We start from the raw sequence: 20,498 nt of genomic DNA, 5'->3' as shown, positions 1-20,498 counted from the left end.
AATTTTGAGTAATTTGGCCATGCATATTATTTATTTAGACCTATCATCATTAATTGAAATAATTGTATTTAACTGTCATATTCACACCATCACAAAGTTGAAGAAGATAAAAATAAAAATGTATTTAAATAGGTTGCACATATTCATTCCCAAATTGTTACAGTAGTCTAAATAATTGGTGTTGCTTTATAATTTAGCCTATTTCAAATAAAATAAAATTTCAGATAGATTAATAATGTACTGACAGCCTTCCCATGCGAACAAACAAATAAATATTTTGAGAAAACTAAGTGAACTTTTGTTGTTAGGGCTACAGGCTAAATACAGATATAGTATGTCTGTTAGTGTAAATAAGAGATATTAGATACAAGTTACTGTAAAAAACATTTCTATCTACATATGGTTTGTTTAAAGTAGGCTAAATGTGTATATTTCCCAACTATATACATTAAATACATCCATCCCAAAATTAAGAGTTTTTCCTATTTTCTAAAAGTAATCCCCAGTCTCAACAGTAGATGGCGCTGCTGACACTGCTGTAAATCTGAAAGCGTTTTAATATATCTGCTGTAATACAGAAGTGTGACTGGAACCCCAAACACACATAGCGTAGCCTCGTTTAACAAGATAAAAGTTTATATAATCGCATATAAGAGCAAGTTTAAAAGGTATACGGGTAATCAACTCATCCAAATCACTTCAGGACCGGAAGTCACCAGTGGGCTCCTCTAGACACTTCCGCTCTTTAGGAGGACAGGAGAAAAAAAAAAAAAGCTCGTTCCTCCATCCTGGTATTTGCCTTCATCCTGGTCACTGCGAAGTCCCCGTACCCAAAACAGGAAGTAAGTACAAACATCAAACCTAAATTTCACTTTCGCTCACCCCTGTGCGGTTGACTCATGCGCACCCGAACCTTTTTTACTTTTAGATCATAAAATGAATGCTCAAACATCGAATAAATGTGACCGATCACGGCTTCATGTTGCAAACGAACATGGCGTCTTGTTATTCCCGATCCGCTTGTTTTAAATGAGTAAATGAGAGATTTGATAAAAAAAAAAGGCTGTTCTTAGATAGAGTTTACGCTGATATTATTCTCTAACTGCCAAAACAGGTTTAGATTGAAGTCCACAGCAATGCATTTTGTATTTTAGTCATGCATTTGTGTATTTCATACACGTTGTTTGAATTGCCACCATGTCTTTTGAGGATCCTTCATAAATGAATCACAGATTATATGAGAGTGAGATTTAAGCAGCATTAGTTGAACGCAGACTGTGTGAATTATAATGGCAAAATTGATCACATACACCCAACATGAATACAAAACCAATGCAACATAATGCACAACACTTCCACTGTGGAGGTTATGGTTGGCAAAAAAAATAAAAAATAAAAAATAAAAAAAGCAGCAATTTTTCCCCACTGAAAAAAAAAAAAAGAAAAAAAAAAAAAACATGAACTGGAAATCAGGGACTAAATACGAAATGTTTTTCATTTCGGTTCTTTCTGAGCAGAAACGGTATTTTTTCGTTCCAGTTCCGATATTCTGCTGCCTCCTTTCCAAATGGTAACTGGTTAGAACGAAATTAAAGAATGAATAATAACATTTTTTTTATGAAAGTACTCTGTGCTGAGGGTGGTGATATGCCCATTGCATTGTTTCCAGATCTCTCAAGAAAAAAGGGACCAGGTTTCGGAAAACAAGCTCAAAATATGGGACTTGCCTCACCCAAAATAAGTGAAAATATGCAATTACATTTTTTCCCTCATGTGGGGGAATTATCAGCATAGAAATCATGACAAGCAAAGTATACGGTAGCCTATATAAAATAACGTCTTTTCAGTAAATATATGCTTAATATTAAATATATCACCAAAAATATTTGAAACATTTCAAAAATACATCTGGTCATCTAGAATTAATTAATAGGCAAAATCTCTCTCTCTTGCATGCATGCACACACTGATTGGGCATGTTTGGACTAAACGTCATCTCATGGAGGCGAATTATTTGATTTTAAACATTTAATCATTGTTTAATTATTTGTTTTAATTACAGTTCTGCTTCTCGGACAGAACCAGTCAGCATCAAATCTGTATTAATGCATCATTATGTAACAATAATTCAAAGACTTGGAAACTACTGAGAAATTTACTTTTTCCTCAATATTTTTCCTTGTATCTGGATTAACCGATGTATCTTTCCTTCAGAATCAAAGCACATGCTTATTATGTTCAACTAAAAAGAGAGAAGCTTCAATTTTTGGGCAACAGAAAGTGGTGTCATTCTGAAAATGTACTTTGATAAACCATTTAGACTTTTGTTACATATAAAAAATTATCGGAAAAAAATTAACCAGTTACCAACACTTGAAAGTAACGTTTTCACTGCGGAACAATTGAAAAGGACTTTGTTCCCATTTTTGGGTACATTTTGCAAAAAAATAAAAATAAATTACGTTTTGTTTTCGTTCCATGGAAAGAAAATTGTCCCTGCTGGAAATGTCAGGTAATTTTTAAATTGTTATTTCCAGGCCTGCAAAAAGTCATGGAAATCAATAAAATCTTAAAGTCATGTAATATTTCTTTTTTTCCCTAGTTATGCTCTGCTCTAAAATATTTCAGCAGCTAGAAATTGCTCTTTTTAAGTGAAATCTCTCTGAAAATTATGTTTAAAATATATGAATCAAGTAATCACAAACAACTGGAAAAGTAATGGACATCAAAGGGTCAAAAAGTCTGTGAACCCCGGTTGTCTCATCTAAATAAGATTATCTCTACCCTCTTGCACACTACCAATTAGTCTCTCTGTCTGTTTGCCTACCTTTAGACTGAGCATGAACCCACGAGATGTCCCGGCCACTGTGACCCTTGAAACTGTCAATTCTGTCACATTTACTCAGGACACAGAAGGAAATATAATCCTGCACTGCCCTCAAAATGGTGAGACACAACCAATTCAGGTGTAATCGTTCATTATGCTTTACAGTGTATTGGAAGCGTGTGTTTATGTAATGCACTTGTGTCAAATGTGCATTGGAGTAGACAGGGAGGACTTGGGTTCTGACGAGGCCACTGAACCAGTTCACAAACGCCTGCGATTGTCCAATGACGACACAGAGGATGCTCAGGATTCTACCTCAACAGAGTACTCTGTTGTCACCTTACCAAGTGAGTATAGTGAGAAAAAACACACAAGCACACATGTTTATACACAGTGTAAAATTACTGATTTGTGTATTGTTGTATTTGCATATTAAAGGAATAGTTCACCAAAAATGAAAATTCTCTCATTGTTTACTCACCCTCATATCATCCCAGATATGTATGACTTTCTTTCTTCTGCAGAGCACACACAAAGTTTTTTTTTAGAATATCAGCTCTGTAAATCCATACAATGCAAGTGAATGGTGGCCAGAAATTTGAAGCTCCAAAAATTACATAAAGACAGCATAAAAGTAATCCATATGACTGCAGTGGTTTAATCAATGTCTTCTGAAGCAATATGATACAGTTGAAGTCAGAAGTTTACATACACAGGCTGAAGTCATTAAAACTAATTTTTAACCACTCCACAGATTTTATATTAGCAAACTACAATTTTGGCAAGTCGTTTAGGACATCTACTTTGTAATAGTAATTTTTCCAACTATTGTTTACAGACAGATTGTTTCATTTTAATTGACTATATCACAATTCTAGTGGGTCAGAAGTTTACATACACTAAGTTAACTGTGCCTTTAAGCAGCTTGGAAAATTCCAGACAATGATGTCAAGCCTAATTTAGCTCCTGATAGGCTAATTGGAGTCAGTTGGAGATGTACCTGTGGATGTATTTTAAAGCCTACCTTCAAACTCAGTGCCTCTTTGCTTGACATCATGGGAAAATCTAAAGAAATCAGCCAAGACCTCAGAAAAAATATTGTGGACTTCCAGAAATCTGGTTCATCCTTGGGAGCAATTTCCAAATGCCTGAAGGTACCACGTTCATCTGTACAAACACCCATGGGACCACGCAGCCATCATACCGCTCAGGAAGGAGATGCATTCTGTCTCCTAGAGATTAACTTAGTTTGGTGCGAAAAACGAAAAATCTTTTGAAGATGCTGGAGGAAACAGGTAGACAAGTATCTATATCCACAGTAAAACAAGTCCTATATTGACATAACCTGAAAGGCTGCTCAGCAAGGAATAATCCACTGCTCCAAAACCGCCATAAAATGCCAGACTACAGTTTGCAAGTGACAGGAGACATAGATCTTACTTTTTGGAGAAATGTCCTCTGGTCTGATGAAACAAAAATTGAACTGTTTGGTCATAATGACCATCATTATGTTTGAAGGAAAAAGGGTGAGGCTTGCAAGCCGAAGAACACCATCCCAACCGCGAAGCAGGGGGTGGCAGTATCATGTTGTGGGGGTGCTTTGCTGCAGGAGGGACTGGTGCACTTCACAAAATAGATGGCATCATGAGGAAGGAAAATTATGTGGATATATTGAAGCAACATCTCAAGACATCAGCCAGGAAGTTAAAGCTCAGTCTCAAATGGGTCTTCCAAATGGACAATGACCCCAAGCATACCTCCAAAGCAAAATGGCTTAAGGACAACAAAGTCAAGGTATTGGAGTGGCCATCACAAAGCCCTGACCTCAATCAGACAGGAAATTTGTGGGTAGAACTGAAAAAGCGTGTGCGAGCAAGGAGGCCTACAAACCTGACTCGGTTACACCAGTTCTGTCTGGAGGAATGGGCCAAAATTCCAGCAACTTATTGTGAGAAGCTTGTGGAAGGATACCCAAAACATTTGACCCAAGTTAAACAATTTAAAGGCAATGCTACCAAATACTAACAAAGTGTATGTAAACTTCTGACCCACTGGGAATGTGATGAAAGAAATAAAAGCTGAAATGATTCATTTACTACTTTACTACTATTATTCTGATATTTCTTAAAATAAAGTAGTGGTCCTAACTGACCTAAGACAGGGAATGTTTTCTATGATTAAATGTCAGGAATTGTGAAAAACTAAGTTTAAATGTATTTGGCTAAGGTGTATGTAAAATTCTGACTTCAACTGTAGGTGTGGGTGAGAAACAGATCAATGTTTAAGTCCTTTTTTTTTACAATAAATCTCCACTTTCACATTTTTCTTTTGTTTTTTGTGATTTGTATTCTTCATGCATATCGCCACCTACTGGTTGGGGCTGGTCAAAGGTGGATATATATATAGTTAAAAAGGACTTAAATATTGATCTGTTTCTCACCAACACTTATCATATTGCTTCTGAAGACATCAATTAAACCACTGGAGTCACATGGATTACTTTTATGCTGCCTTTATGTGCTTTTTGGAACTTCGAAGTTCTGGGCACCATTCACTTGCATCGTATAGACCAATAGAGCTGAGATATTCTGCTAAAAATCTTCATTTATGTTCTGTAGAAGAAAAAAAGTCACACATCTGGAATGGCATGAGGGTGAGTAAACAAGTAGAAATTTTTCATTTTTGGGTGAACTATCCCTTTAAGCTTGGATAAGATAAATTATTTTAACATTGCACACATTGAAACACTCATGATGCACTGAGCTGTAACAGAGATATTGCATGAATTGATATCTGCTGATTTCAGTTACAGAAGGTGATGAAAGTTTTGAGGTGACAATGACTGCTACAGAGATGAAAGAAGGGGAGCTGGAACAGGACGATCATTATCAAACACTGGTAGAAACATTAGTTCACACTTCAGTGCTAGCTTTGCAAGGACTTTAGGTTTCTTTCCTTTAAATTTTATATTTGGAAATTGTGAATTAGTTGTTGTTTATGACAACAACTTGCTTGCTTGACTTATTGTAATCTCTTCTTAGGAACTCATTCATTTTAATGAATAAATGAAGAATTTTTTGACTGATGTGTTTGTAAAAGTAAAGTAATTTGAACTGATGTGTTTGTAAACAGTAAAGTGTTCAAATGTTTGTTTGTCAGCAGAATAAGGATGCTCCCGGCCTACAGAAAGCTGAAGATGTATCAGCTGTCAGTCAAGCCTGGTTCACCACGAAAGAGGATAAAGACACACTGGTTAACAAGGGTAAATCGGACAAATTACAGATGTGCACAATACACAACCAACATATGAAATATAGTACATGATATCAATGCACTCAATGATGGATTTTGTCATATATCTTTAGGTCACAAATGGAAACAGGGTATGTGGTCAAAAGAGGAGATTGATATTCTGATGAGTAACATAGACAACTACCTGAAGGTGAGCATGTTTTATGAAGACATCGCTGTTTTCATGCATCACATTTGTTGGTAGTGGCACCTTTGATTTATCATCTGTCTGTTTCCAATCCATTTATACAATCAGAACCGAGGGATCCAGGATCCTGCCGAGATCATCTTTGAAATGTCCAAAGAGGAGAGAAAAGATTTTTACCGCAGTATAGCGTGGGGTTTGAACAGACCACTATTTGCAGTTTACAGACGAGTACTACGAATGTATGACAACCGAAACCACGTTGGAAAGTAAGGACACAGTTGTATTTATCTGTTGCACAGAATTGTTTGTACACACAAATATATGCTGAGATATTTGATATGTGGTTTTCTTGTCGTTAAGATACACTGACGAGGAGATCAATAAACTGAAAGAGTAAGTTGAATCGTGAATCACGAATGCTGTAAGTTTGGTCCCACATCCTGAGTGCACATTGTTAAAGTTCAGTTTCTGTGTGCAATTGTGCATGTCTTATTAGGCTAAGGGAGAAACATGGCAATGACTGGGCTACCATTGGGGCGGCGCTTGGTCGCAGTGCTTCTTCTGTGAAAGATCGCTGCCGACTCATGAAAGATACATGCAACACTGGTCAGTCAATCCAAATTTTCAATTTAGTGTCACACCTGCAAGGCGAGGAGGGAAGTGATAAACCAATGTCTGACGTTGTAGTTGGTGCATTCCTAACACAAATATTCCTTCTAATCTGCAAAGGAAACAAATATGCTTGTATTCTACCAGTTAAGAACCTTTCAAATGATATAATATGAAAATATTCTTAAATTATGAAACAGAACTCTTCTAATTTGTCTGCAAATTAAAAAGCAGTAGTTAAGAGTTGGTCAGATCACGTATATTAAATATAAAATACAGATTCTAAGCTTTTAAATTACACCTATTTTGTATCAAGTGTGTAGTTTTAATTAATTAGCTAGCTGAACCAACTAAAAGGTTAATAAGCAAAAAGTATAGTTATCCCTTATCAGTAATGGCCACACTGAGCTGTTCATTATCAGTTAGTTATCAGCCCAGAAATTCCATGTTGGTGCATCCCCAAAAATAAATATTTTCTCTTAGAATTCAGTTTGATTGATAATTATTTTTCACGTTTGAGAAGGGTAAGATATTGGCCAATACTAACGTCTTATTAAACAACCTCACCATCCAGGTAAATGGACAGAGGAGGAGGAGAGAAGGTTGGCAGAGGTGGTCCATGAGTTGACTGGCACAGACGCTGGTGATGTTGTTACTCAGGGCGTCTCTTGGGCATCTGTAGCAGAACTCGTTGGCACTCGCTCGGAGAAACAGTGTCGCTCTAAATGGCTCAATTATCTTAACTGGAAACAGAGTGGCGGCACAGAATGGAGCAAAGAAGATGATATTAATCTTGTTCGTAGGTACGTGAGGTCATAGCATCTGCCAAAGGGATGGGATTGTACATCTGTTCATAATAATGTTTAATATGTATCATTAATTATAAATATGAATGAGCAGGATAACTGAGCTGGATGTAGAGGATGAGAATGACATTAATTGGGATACCCTGGCCGGTGGATGGAGCAGCGTTCGCTCGCCTCAGTGGCTCCGCAGCAAATGGTGGACCATCAAAAGACAAGTGGCCAATCACAAAGAACTTCCCTTTCCTAGTGAGATAATCAGCATGTCTCCTATAAGTATATATTGTACATACAATGCATGCAGAAAAAAATGTAGCGCAGAGGGCAGCCTCAAAAATGTGTTGGGAACAAAAAAAGCAAGCTTACTTAAATCAGAGGTAAATAAATTGCCGATTCACGTGGGGTTAAAAACAAAAAGTACTAATTACTTTTTAAATGAATTGTTAATAAAAGTAATGCATGGCTTCTAAATAAAATACTAATCTTAAACTTTGATTTTAGCTTGACAATGCATATACAAACATTACTGTAAAGGTGCATCCCAAACTGCACACTTCTGCACTATTCTATGTCATTTTGTAGTGCAAGAAGTATGTTAGCACTGAAAATGCAACAAAAAGAAGTGTACTATGAAAATGTGGGATTATGTACTTCTTCGACCGTAAAAACGGAGTGTGGAATGTTGGACGCTTCATGCACCCAGCGCTCGCGGCTTGTCGTACATAGCAGAAGGGGCGGAGTTACCTGGCTGCGTTGCTAGTCTGACGAAACAATTGTAAATAATGGAAAATATAGCAACTAGCGAAACTTCAGTGAAGACAGCGCCTTACAAATGTAAATTGAATGCTTTACCATCCCCCCACGCTGTGCGAATTTGTACGTTGTTTGAGATACAAGCGTTGGCTAATCGCATGCGTTTAAACGTCACTTCCATCAGCTGTTAAATGGTGAATGGTTCCGTGTAGTAAACAACCGCTAAATGTTCCATTTGGGACAATGCTACACTTTTAAAATTCATACACTAAATGGTGTAATTTGGGACAAAGCTTAAGACAAACAGCCAGCTAGCAAGATAGATAAACAGATAAAAAAGAGAGACAGAGACTTAAAGTCTTTCTAGCAAGTCAGTCCACTGTCGGCCATCTTTATAACACTCCCGGGAAGCTATTTCCAGTCATGCCAGTGCAGCTCCTATCTACTTGAATGGGGAAAGACCGAAATCTCAAAATTGGTTGGTCAAGATTACGAACAAAGAACATATTTTAAATCGGCAGTAAAATATGTCTAAACTGGTATCATAAATTGTGCTGCTTTACCTAATTTTATGCTAAAAATATGCAATTTTCCCAGCTGGTATAGCTATTGCGCATGCACGTTCTCGAGTTGATTGACAGGCGATGTCTGTATCTAAAAGCTGATTGGCTCTTTTACCTCTAAGGCTGGACTTCCTTTCTACATTCGTTGGGCGCTAGAGCTTCTTGGGTGGGCGTTCCAATTTCTCCCATTCATTTAAATAGAAGTGGCCTGTCTCTGCTAAATAGTCTCTGACTTAAAGCAGATTAAAGGCATTTTGTGAGTTTGTTTTACATTTAAACTTTTGACAGGTTGGAGTTTGAATTAACAAGAATTCCGCTGGCCCATTTGAACATTCCGTCAATGTAAGTAATGTAATGTAAAACTTTTCAGATTTTTGATCGTCTGCTGCGTGAAAACCATAAGTCTGGTCAGTTACAAAAGACTGAAGGTCTGTGCCGAGTTTGGTGGATGTACAGTAGCTTGAAAGCTCTTGGAGGAGTTATTGTTAGAATTTTTTGCCTCATTTTAGGGATTTTGAAAAAAATCCTAAACGGAGTTTGTTTTGGCTTTGTCAAGCCAGCATAACGATAACCCTGGCACAGTTAGCCAAAATGTTATAACTGTACTTTTATGCATATATTATATATAAAATTACACAAATGTATCCACCTTTTTCCTGGGGGTCTTACTAGGGAAACGAATGTGGGTGGGACTTCCTCCGGAAGTTGTTCTACAGCATTCCCTAGCTCTGGCTGCAGTCATTTTAAGACCCTGTTTACAGCTGGTGGTAAGACACGTTTCGGATGATCCGATCACTAAGGTCAGCGCTAAATATAGTTGTAAACGGGGTGCAAAATGTTTTGTGATTGGATCACAAAAATCGCATCACATTTGAGGTTTAAAACGGCATCCTGATGCATCCCAGACAGCATCAAAGCACCACCTCTCACCAGTCAGTCACCCGCCGAACAAAAGTTTAAACTTACGTGCGGATTTAAAAGGAAATAACCATCTGATCGGAAAACTTGAAAAAGCGATTACATACCCAAGTATGAGAACCTTTTTTTTTTTTGAGGGATCATTGCTCATGGTCTTAACCATAAAAGAACCAAACATTGATATTTATATTTTTTCATTGTCTTCCTTGAAAGTGTTTTTAGTTTGTTTTATTTAAATGCTTTGCACACATTTCTGCAACAGTGGGTCTCTCTCTCTCTCTCTCTCTGTAAAAACTCTTATTAGATACTGAAGCAACATCATCTTGTATTTTCTTTGTTAATTCAGTTTTGTTAAAAGGCCTGCAGGATGTTGTGGAAGCACCACCGTCTACGATGAACAAAGTCGTTGTTGTTGGTTCTCGATCTGCTAATACTTCACCCAGCCCTGTTACTGCACTGCAGATACCAGTCCAGATTCCAGTCCATATTACACATGTCTGTGAGTTCAGTTAAAGGCCCTGCTAAATCACATTCACTAAACTTTCCACTAACAACTAAATCCTGTCATGTGATTGTGGTTTCAGTGGAAAGTTTGTCTGTAGCTGCAGGTTGGGGGGAGTTCTAGAGGAGTTTCTGTGGGTATACTGTACGTGTTTAACGCCGTTCTAGTTTCAATGCACATCTCCCCTGTATACAGCTTCCTCAGATGTTGCAAGTGGCACCTCAGACAGTGAAACGATCACACTGAACTCTGGAGCTTTACAGACATTTGAATTACTACCTGTAAGTACTGCAAATCGATCTTATTTTGGTTGGAGTACATTTACAAATAAATGGAAAATCAATTATTTGGACCACATGTTTGGTCTTTTATAGATAATTTATGTAAATGTCTGTCTTATTTCCTTCCTAGTCATTTCACCTGCAGCCCACTGGTACCCCTGGCACATATTTCCTCCAAACAGGAACAAGTCAGAGCCTCCCACTCACACTCTCAGCCAATCCCACGGTCACGCTCACAGCTGCAGCTTCGCCATCTTCCCCAGACCAGATTATTTTACACAGCCTCACAGTAAGCCCACAGTTAAGCACAAAAAATATGTAAAATAATGGCAATTGTAAAACAAATGTAATTGTGCTTTCACAGAATCTTTAATTCTTTCACTTTTTCTCTCACTCTCCATAAGGCTGACACTGAAAATATGACAGTTCAGATGTCCCACCCGGGCATCATCATCCAGACAGTGACCACAGAGGACCTCTCTCACCCTCTCAGCCAGTCAGAGCTGGAAGCAGAGCAGGAGCTTGTGAAGGAACACCCTATGAACAACCCAAACAACACCGATGAAGAGGAACACGGTGAACAGAGTTCAATAGGTACACATGTAGAAAAGGTATTGTCTTCCATACCACTGCCAAAAAAAGCTAAGCCAAAATGTTCCTATGTCTCTCTTACGAGCTATTCTAGTGCATTCAGTAGGAATCTACCAATTGGATTGTGATTTTTTTTTTTTTATATAGAAAACGGTGGAGAATTCGGGAATAGTTGAAGGAGCTGTGCTTATGGTTCCATCCCCAAGTAACTTTATTCCCTCGAATGAAAATATCAGCACAGATTCTGTCTTACCCCTTGGAACACTGACAGGTAATGTACTTTACTAGTTGACTAGCTAAGTTTGTCAAGTTATTTACAAGACAAACAGGTCGGAAAAGCACTATGTAACTCTGACCATTTGCTTTTTCATGTAGATCCCATTTTGGAAAACCAGGAGGAGGGCTCGGACTGATCTGAAAAATGGAATAGTTGCCGTATTAAGCAGGATGCACAATCAGTCAGACTTCCACATTAAGGAAAATCCAACACAATAATGATACTGATAAATTAGTAACTTGTGTTGAAAAGGTTATGCTACCAAAGTCACATGATGGGTTTGGATTGAAGTGTGTAAAAGTTAAGGGGTCTGAATGCAACTGACATTTAGAGGCTATATCCTCTTACATGCAATATCATCCAAATGGATTAGCATGAATTATGTGCATTGTACATGGATATTGTAATTACCTGAGTCTCAATGCAATTACAAACATTAAATACTTTGAGGAAGCAACACTTTTTAATGGTTTGTTGAAAATTATGTAATACCCTCACTGTTACAATGTTTTTTGTTTGTTTGTTTGTTTGTGTGCGCATTTCTTGATCTGACTTGTCTTTGTTGCCTACTTTCCTGCTTAACAGTAATACTGGATATATTAATGTGATGCACTGTTTCGTATACTAAAGAGGTTGTACCTGAATGTTTGATTTATTCCAAATGTCCACTAGGTTAGACGGCCATAATTTATCAAAGGCTTTAAATATTCACCTAACCTGTAAGTTAGTGCCTCTGTGCCTCTATATTATTTATTGAATAAACAAAACAATGTCACCACTTGCATGTCAGTGCTTTTTTAACCAGTGATATGATCTGCTCTCAATACTATGATGAATTGTTGCTGGGATTGTTGGGTTATTGTAGTTCAGGAACAGGGCTGTGGATGCAAATGGTTTTGGTTAAATCCCTGATTAATTCAGCGCATACTTAATTCATCCAAACCTTGAGCTATCTTACTGGAAAGCAAATGACTATATTATAGAGCAAGAAAAGCTTGAGGTTTTTATTATTATTATTATTGGGGAGGGTTTACATTTCTGTTATTGTACAGATAGACTAACCGAAAAATCTTGCATAAACCACTGTTTTGGGAGTATCATTCTCAAATGTGACAAACAAGAACAGAATTGAAAACATAGTCTTGGTTCTTATTTTTTTCTCAATGTATTTTATACAAAGAAATTGCTAATCACTTTTCAGTCTATTTAAGCTTTTCCCAATCTGTTCCCATACTATTTTGAGTAATCTGTAGATCAAAGAGTGTGTTTTAAAAAATTATTAACCCTCCTGTTCTGTTTGGGTCATTTTTTTTTATCCATTTAAGAGTTAAAGACAGTAGAAAAACTAGACTTGACCTTAAGTTCGGTCAAAATGCTTTTGGGTTATCCTCAACATAAACTAAATTAATTTGTATAAAATAATTTTTTTTAAAGGTTTTTATAATATTTGTTTATATTTGTGGAATGTCAAACTTTTCGCCTACACCTATTATGCTCGGGTTAAATACTTCTGGTTTTCAATGCAGTTGTGAAGCTTCTCTTAAGTGAAGAGTGTCTCTCTCTAAAACACACACACACACACACACACACACTTCTAGTTCATCTGCACAATGTTGATTTGACAACGCTGACAATGTATTTGTTGTACAATAATAAATGCAAATTTTTGCAATGTTCCTATGGTTGTAATTTTGTTAAATATAAACCATGATTCTGTTTTTCTTTCAAACAGATCAAATTTGTAAGCAATCTAAGTATCAGCTTATTGTAAGTACTGTAAATGCTTATAGTAAAGCTATGGATTTATGTATAATGTATCTACTGTACACGCAGAGCCGTAGCTAGTGGGGTGAAAGGTGGTAACGATTCTAGGGGCCCAAAGGTCCAGGGGGGCCCACAACAAATTCGAAACTGTATTATTTTAATAAGGGGCCCAGAGCAATATATAATCAGGGGGCCCAGAATTCCTCACTACGGCCCTGTGTACATGAGTAGTACCACAACTGACATATAAATGGCGCGCTCTCCTCTTAAAATTATACTATGTAACCCTGTGTTCAGTGTGAAAACAAGTAAGAAATCCTACGCCAGTTAAGGATACATTTTAGTACCTTAAGCCTTAAGTGGTTCTGGAACAAATATCTTGCCCTAAATGCTGAAAGTTTACATTCAAATCCTTCTTTTCTAAAAACAATTTGACCAGTTATTAATCCACAATGAGAAAAACAGTGGCAAACACAAACCTCATGATGTGATTGTTTCAGGTACAAATCCAGCACAATAAGACCAAAATCCTGCTGCAAAGTGAACTTAAGTGGTACACCTGATGTTCTATCACACACATATTTGCACCCAGCACTACACATCCAGTTCAGATTATGGAGCCTCAACTAATTAGCTGATGAGTTAGATAAGGTGTGTTGATAAGGAACACATCCAAAATGTCCAGAACTGGAGAAACATATCGGCCAAACCATTTCTATAATCCTTGTTCCACAACTTTGTACAATACGTAATGCAAAACAGAAAACAGGAATGCATAATGAATATGTATTTATTTATTACATACAAATTAAATTACAAATGGCCGATGACCATAATTTTAAGGTTTTCACCATATCACAGTGTGCCATAATTTAGAAAAAGAACAAAAAAGCAGCATTTACAGTAAAATTACTCTGCTTACAGTCCTTAAATCAAGTGCTCTGATTTAATCAAGACTGCTTTTCTAATCATTTCTATACAAAATTAACAAATCTCAATTAGGAATGTACCATAGGTGTGTCATGTACAAATATAAAAGCATTATGCATTACACTGCCACTGATTGTTTTTAAAACATTGGCATATAGGTTTGTAAGATGTGTGCAGCATTCAGGGTGTAAAACTTGTGCATGACATCCCAGAGTGCTACTGATCATTAACACATTTGCATCTCTAATATGTTAAGTCCACTAACATGGCTCCCAAAGGCAGACTGGCCCTGCCCACAAATGGGGCGTCTTGTAGGAAAACAAATTCTCCTGATTCAAGAACTCAGGTGTGGTTATGTGGGGTTCCACAGTGCCCACATAATGATGAACATTCCTGTGATCGGGACGGCTCCCATGGTAACAGTTTTATAAGGCATCGCTCCGCTTGTCTCGTCCCACGTCATGAAAGTACAAGTTGGCACAAATACACAACAGAACGATGGAACAGAGCATGTAGTAGATCAAGTTGCGAAACTTGGGCTCCAAATCTCCCTGCCTATACCAGTATATCTGAGAGAAAGAGAAAGATGTGATTAATCTATTTTGACCAGGAATTGCATGAAAAGACATTCTAAACTATTACCAGGTCTGCATGGAATCTGTGCACACAAGAAGCTCTGCAGATTTTCAAAGTCCTGCCTGTCATTCACAAAGTTATACACATTGCCTGGCCCTTGCGTGTTTGTTTATTAAATATTTTGGCTAATTTATGCTTTCAGCTACCAATACTAAAGCTGTTTACTTAGCTCAGCTTCATTTAACATATTTTACCATATTTATATTTACCAATTCCATTCCTCAGAATTCTGCAGATTTTCCCCAAAAATCAGCACTGAAAATGCTGACTGCATATGGGCCTGTTTATTACTCTGTGGTACAATTGAAACAACTGAGCACAATGCTTGTGTATCACACAATGCATCTCACTTACCAAAACCAACACTGACCCACAGACTAGCATGATGCAGGCAGCAAAGAAAATGTTCAATGGCTTGGGAGGCAGTGAGGGGAAGACAAATGAGCTAATTATGGTCACCTGAAAGAGAAAGTGATAATTCAGCATCCCCCTTTAAAAAAACAAACATTATTATTAGAAGTACTAAGGCCTTTATTAGTGGTAATTACTTACAATAACAAGTAAAGTTGTCAGTCCACCGATTACTAAATTGATGATTCTATCCTAAAAATTGATAAACAAACACATATTAGTGTACTTGACAAACATATGAAAGGATATTTAAATGCAGAACTAAATGTTTTCAAAGTTGCTAAATAATTGTCGTTTATACTGCAAGCTTAAAGCTGAAGTGTGTCATTTCTGTGCCACAAATGGAACTGCAAAAATAAACATTGCTTTCAAACAGCCTTCTGAATACGCCCCTCATCTGATGCTGATTTAAGAAACGGACAGCCCCACCCCAAACTCACGCCATTGGTTGAGTCAATGTTGTTGTGTAGAGCTGGATGGGTTGCTCAAAACAAACAGGAATTTTTATAGAGCCACAGAGACAAGTGTTTGCAGTTTTCAAGAAAATTAACCTACGAATGGTTTACTTGTAGTTATCTCTACAAGTATCTAAAAATGTATCCGAACGTGTAAGACCGATAACGCATGCTCATGCAAGGAAATTTCGTATTCCGCAGCATATCAAAGTTATTATTCGAATCTTTGAATTCGAATGCGAGAAGATCCGATAGAAGATTGAAATGTCACACGCTGACCTCTTGGCTTAATAAAAAGAAAACATATTTCAAAGCTGTCTGTTTTTACTGTTGCAGGAACGTGAGTACATGGTATATTTTATAATTTTTAATATAATATGATTTGTGATTTATTATTTATTAAAACCAGAAGCCCTCGAGTGTAACATTATATCCTGTTTGATGCTGTGTTTTGCATACTCAAAGCCTAGTGTGACCGCATCCTTACCCTGGCTGATGTCTCCCCAAACAGAGGTCTGTTGTCCATGCCACTGGTGCCATAGGTGCGTGTAGTGAAGTCATCCATGGCAAGATTAATGCACACCCCCTTCACCAAAATCTTCTACCAGCAGTGCCCCCTCTTGAGTGGAGGTCGGCAGTGCGTGCATGCTTCTGGGTTGGGTTTGCTCCTCAGGGCAAGGGATTTAGAAGCAGGATAATGTCATGGTTGGGATACCTAGTGTACAGATCAGCCACATGTTAAAACATTAAAACATCACTTAAACGTTGATTAAGTTTACTCTACTCATAATTTCATGGCATTGCCAAAGCTGTGTGACAAGATGTAACTGAATAGCCCCATAGCCCCAGCACTTGATGATGTGTCATAAACATTGCAACTTTTCCCAGGAATCAAGTCTGACATTACAATGGTGCTTAAAAGAATCAAAACAAGCTGGCCTTTCTAACAATCAGCCCAAAGGCCTTGGGCTGATTCCTGTGTCTGGCTCATGGAACCATAAGCACAGCCTTAAAAAAAATTGTGATCCGTCATGTGAGCGGTTGATCTGGGAATCAGTGTAAAAAGGAAACAGTGTTCTGCACATCAGGCTTGTGCAGAAAACCTGATAGTATGAAAGCAGATACATAGTCCAATTCTTAGTAATATGATAGTATGTATAATTATAATAATAATGACATTTAGATAACATTAGGGGAATTTATTAGACTGACAAGTTTATATCCAATAGTACATAAGTCATTAGAGAAGCAAAACCCTTAAGAGGAACATTAAGTCTTTATCAAAGCTTTATGATATTTTAAGTTGTACACAATCAACAGCAAATTACCTTAGGACCTAAGATGAATCTTCATCATTTGCTGATACAGATATGGCTCAAAATCCTAGATGCAGCTCATTTAGACCATTATCCAAGGATGGAAGACAAGGAAGATGTCCAGATTATGTTTCAGCTCTATAACTGTTAGTAACCTAAAAGCATCAATGCACCATTAGTGTCTTATGTTACTCACTTTCACTTTATAGAATTGAATTAATTTTTTATTTGCACTTTTTGTGTCTATCCGTTCAATACAATTATCATTACACTACACATCCCCTTTACATACTTTTCAACAGACACCTTTTTATTTTTTCCTCTTTTTTTTATTTATTTGGTATTAATTTTTTTCTCACCACCTGTACATTATTCAGCAAGTGAAACAATAATAATAAAAAATTAATAAAACTTAAAAAGGAAATAAATAAATACACATACATATCTCACAATTTGATTCCAAATAAATAATGCATACGTGCATACAAGCTTTAACGAGAGAGAGAGAGAGAGAGAGAGAGAGAGAGAGAAACAATTTATAGTATTGAATTATTTAATGTATATTTTCAATAGAGATCTTCAAGTCTGTAGTGGCCTTAAAAATTAGAAAGACATTCCCCACCCCAAATCAAAACAGCCTATCGGTCCACCAAATTACTTTGATTGGCCTACTTTTTTATTTTTACTATCAATGCAGGTGTATGGTGTATGGACAGATTTCTTGGTTTACACATACAGTATAATACTCTGATCAATAAAAAGCATCTTCTAAAACAGTCTATATTTGAGTTTTAACATATTTCACTCCCCATTCTTTCAATTGGAAAAATGTAAATATGACTATAATCAAATTGCTGCAGAAGATTAATATACAGCCATCAAAGAGCTAACAAGCTAATGTGAATAAAAACAAATAATCAGATAAAGGAAATCCGCACGAGCATACTAAACTGTTAAAAATATATAATTTACCTGGTTATGAAACAGACTTTGGGAGTTATTAATCACACTGGGGTGTTTTCTGATCAGAGTATTATCCGCATGACTTCAAAAGAACACAATAATGACGACTAGCTACATGAAAACGGAAGTGACGTGCCCTTAAAGGGCCATGCGGTATGTTTTTCTTCATGTATTGCAACAGAACAATAAGACTACAACAATAATATCTAGCGTCCTTTTTTTCTTTTTGTTTTATTTTAGAAAACAAAGTAAAAACGGGTAATAAAAATAATAAGAAAAAGGGAAACAACTTGTTTGACTGCCTTTCTCATTCATAATTCATTCATAAGTGAAAATACTTCAAAGCAGAAAAATAATTTGATGATACACAATAAAAGAGGCTATTGTCTTCGTTGATATGATTTATAAATTAAATATTTCCGTACAATAAGATTAACATTTACTACACATTTTGTCTCCCTGGCCTGTTTTCCCAAAATGTAAGACCTAAAAAATGAAGGCTATAGTCTCATGTAAAATCAATGAATTATCTGTATTCATTCTTAAAGGGATAGATCACCAAGAAATGAAAATTCTCTCGTCATTTACTCACCCTCATGCCATCCCAGATGTGTATGAGTTACTTTCTTCTGCTAAACACAAAGATTTTTTTGACGAATATCTCAGCTCTGTAGGTTCATACAATGCAAATCAACAGGGTTCAAAACTTTGAAGCTCAAAAAAAGCACACAAAGGCAGCATAAAAGAAATCCATATGACTTCAGTGGTTAAATCCATGTCATCAGAAGTCATTTGATAGGTGTGGGTGAGAAACAGATCAATATTCCTATACATCATGATGGTGCCGCGGATGGCCGCCTCGGTGTGGAGCGCTTCTATTGTTTTGTTGTTTTTGTTTGTTTGTCCTGTATTTAGTAATCTTTTTCCAGTCAGTTTTACCAGAGATGAACTGCTGAACATTCGACAGCATATACCAGTCAATCTTTTCCCGAATTTGTAATATTATATTTAATATTTTAATATTTATTTTTACATTATAGTCGGAGTCACGGCAGTGCTGTTTAAACACGCTATGAGACGCAAGCGAGGGAGACGAGCAGGCGCGCTGGTCAAGCTCCATCGGCGGGGCTTTCGAACAACGCTGCAGAGCATTCATCTTGCGAATCTCCGCTCTCTTCCTAACAAAACGGACGAACTACATCTCCTCACCTGCACAAACAAGGACTTTTCAACCTCTGCTGCCTTGTGCTTCACAGAAACCTGGCTGAGTGAAGCCATTCCGGACAGCGCGTTACATCTGTCGGGCTTTCAGCTGTTCAGAGCCGATTGCATCGCAGAGTTAACGGGGATAACGAGAGGCGGTGGAACATGCTTTTACATCAATGAAAGTGGGTGTACAGATGTAACAACATTAAAGAAGATGTGCTGTCCTAATTTGGAAGCGCTCTTTATTAACTGTAAGCCTTTCTACTCGCTGCGGGAGTTTTCCACGTTTATTCTGGTGAGTGTGTATATGCTGCGCTGCAACAGCTGGATGATCAAATCACAGACACAGAACAACAATACCCGGACTCAGTAATTATTATTCTTGGGGATTTTAACAAAGCAAACCACACACGTGAACTGCCCAAATACAAACAGCACATTACATGCCCAACCAGAGACAGAAATATACTGGATCACTGCTACACAACAATAAAGGATGCATATCGCTCTGTTCCTAGAGCAGCTTTGGGACTATCTGATCACTGTCTGGTTCATCTTTTTCCAACCTACAGACAGAAATTAAAATCTGCTAAGCCTGGAGTAAGGACTGTAAAGAGATGGACCAACAAAGCAGAGCTGGAACTACAAGCCTGCTTTGACTGCACTGATTGGAGTGTTTTTGAGGCTGCAGCCACAGACCTGGACAAGCTCACAGATATTGTTACATCATATATCAGTTTCTGTGAGGATATGTGCATCCCTACTAGGACTTATTTAAAGTTCAACAATGACAAACCATGGTTTACAGTGGAACTCAGGCAGCTTCGTCAGGCCAAAGAGGATGCTTACGGAGTTGGGGATAAAGTCTTGTACAATCAGGCCAGGAACACACTGAATAAGGGAATCAGAGTGGCTAAAAGAAGATACTCTGAGAAGCTGAAAAACAGGTTTTCAGCTAACGACCCTGCATCAGTGTGGAGTGGCATGAAACAACTTACGAATTATAGGACTCCTACCTCCAACCCTGTGGTGGACCAACAACTGGCTGATGACCTGAATGTGTTCTACTGTAGATTTGAAAGGCCCAGTCTCACACCCCACACCCACTCTGAACTTCACTTCATTTCACACAAACACCAACGAGGTGTTGGCAATCCTCCTCCTCCCCCCTCCTGCTACTCAACCTGCACATAAGATCTGTGAAGATGATGTGAGCCGTGTCTTTCGAAAACAAAGGATAAGGAAATCACAGGG

The 20,498-nt window shown here is 37.4% G+C and overlaps 2 protein-coding genes across 4 annotated transcripts; one reads left to right on the top strand and one right to left on the bottom strand.

The window, feature by feature from the left end:
- The first annotated feature begins 317 nt into the window (after positions 1-317).
- LOC127436941 (cyclin-D-binding Myb-like transcription factor 1) lies at positions 318-12,535 on the top strand. 3 transcript variants are annotated; one of them, XM_051691482.1, is made up of 17 exons: positions 318-842; positions 2,834-2,946; positions 3,049-3,174; positions 5,634-5,725; positions 5,987-6,089; positions 6,193-6,269; positions 6,375-6,532; positions 6,627-6,659; positions 6,763-6,872; positions 7,450-7,678; positions 7,776-7,927; positions 10,259-10,411; positions 10,610-10,695; positions 10,826-10,984; positions 11,100-11,306; positions 11,434-11,557; positions 11,662-12,535. In XM_051691482.1, the coding sequence occupies exons 2-17, from the start codon at positions 2,841-2,843 to the stop codon at positions 11,697-11,699; spliced, it is 1,953 nt and encodes a 650-aa protein (XP_051547442.1). In that variant the 5' UTR covers positions 318-842; positions 2,834-2,840; the 3' UTR covers positions 11,700-12,535. The 3 variants fall into 3 exon arrangements, with proteins under 3 accessions (XP_051547442.1, XP_051547440.1, XP_051547441.1); XM_051691480.1 differs by lacking the exon at positions 318-842 and adding an exon at positions 894-2,512; XM_051691481.1 differs by lacking the exon at positions 318-842 and adding an exon at positions 894-2,512 and having other exon boundaries at positions 5,990-6,089; positions 11,662-12,534.
- A 1,564-nt stretch (positions 12,536-14,099) lies between these two features.
- Positions 14,100-18,156, bottom strand: LOC127436689 (transmembrane protein 243-like). Its single transcript, XM_051690993.1, has 6 exons — positions 18,048-18,156; positions 17,088-17,230; positions 16,247-16,474; positions 15,446-15,496; positions 15,248-15,352; positions 14,100-14,826 (listed from the first exon to the last, which is right to left on the bottom strand). Exons 3-6 carry the CDS (start codon positions 16,322-16,324, stop codon positions 14,683-14,685), a joined length of 378 nt encoding a protein of 125 aa, XP_051546953.1. The 5' UTR covers positions 16,325-16,474; positions 17,088-17,230; positions 18,048-18,156; the 3' UTR covers positions 14,100-14,682.
- Between the last annotated feature and the right edge of the window lie 2,342 nt (positions 18,157-20,498).

This window comes from Myxocyprinus asiaticus, chromosome 47 (genome assembly GCF_019703515.2).
Source record: "Myxocyprinus asiaticus isolate MX2 ecotype Aquarium Trade chromosome 47, UBuf_Myxa_2, whole genome shotgun sequence".
Taxonomy (NCBI): Eukaryota; Metazoa; Chordata; class Actinopteri; order Cypriniformes; family Catostomidae; genus Myxocyprinus; species Myxocyprinus asiaticus.
This window is presented reverse-complemented; position numbering and strand designations above follow the sequence as displayed.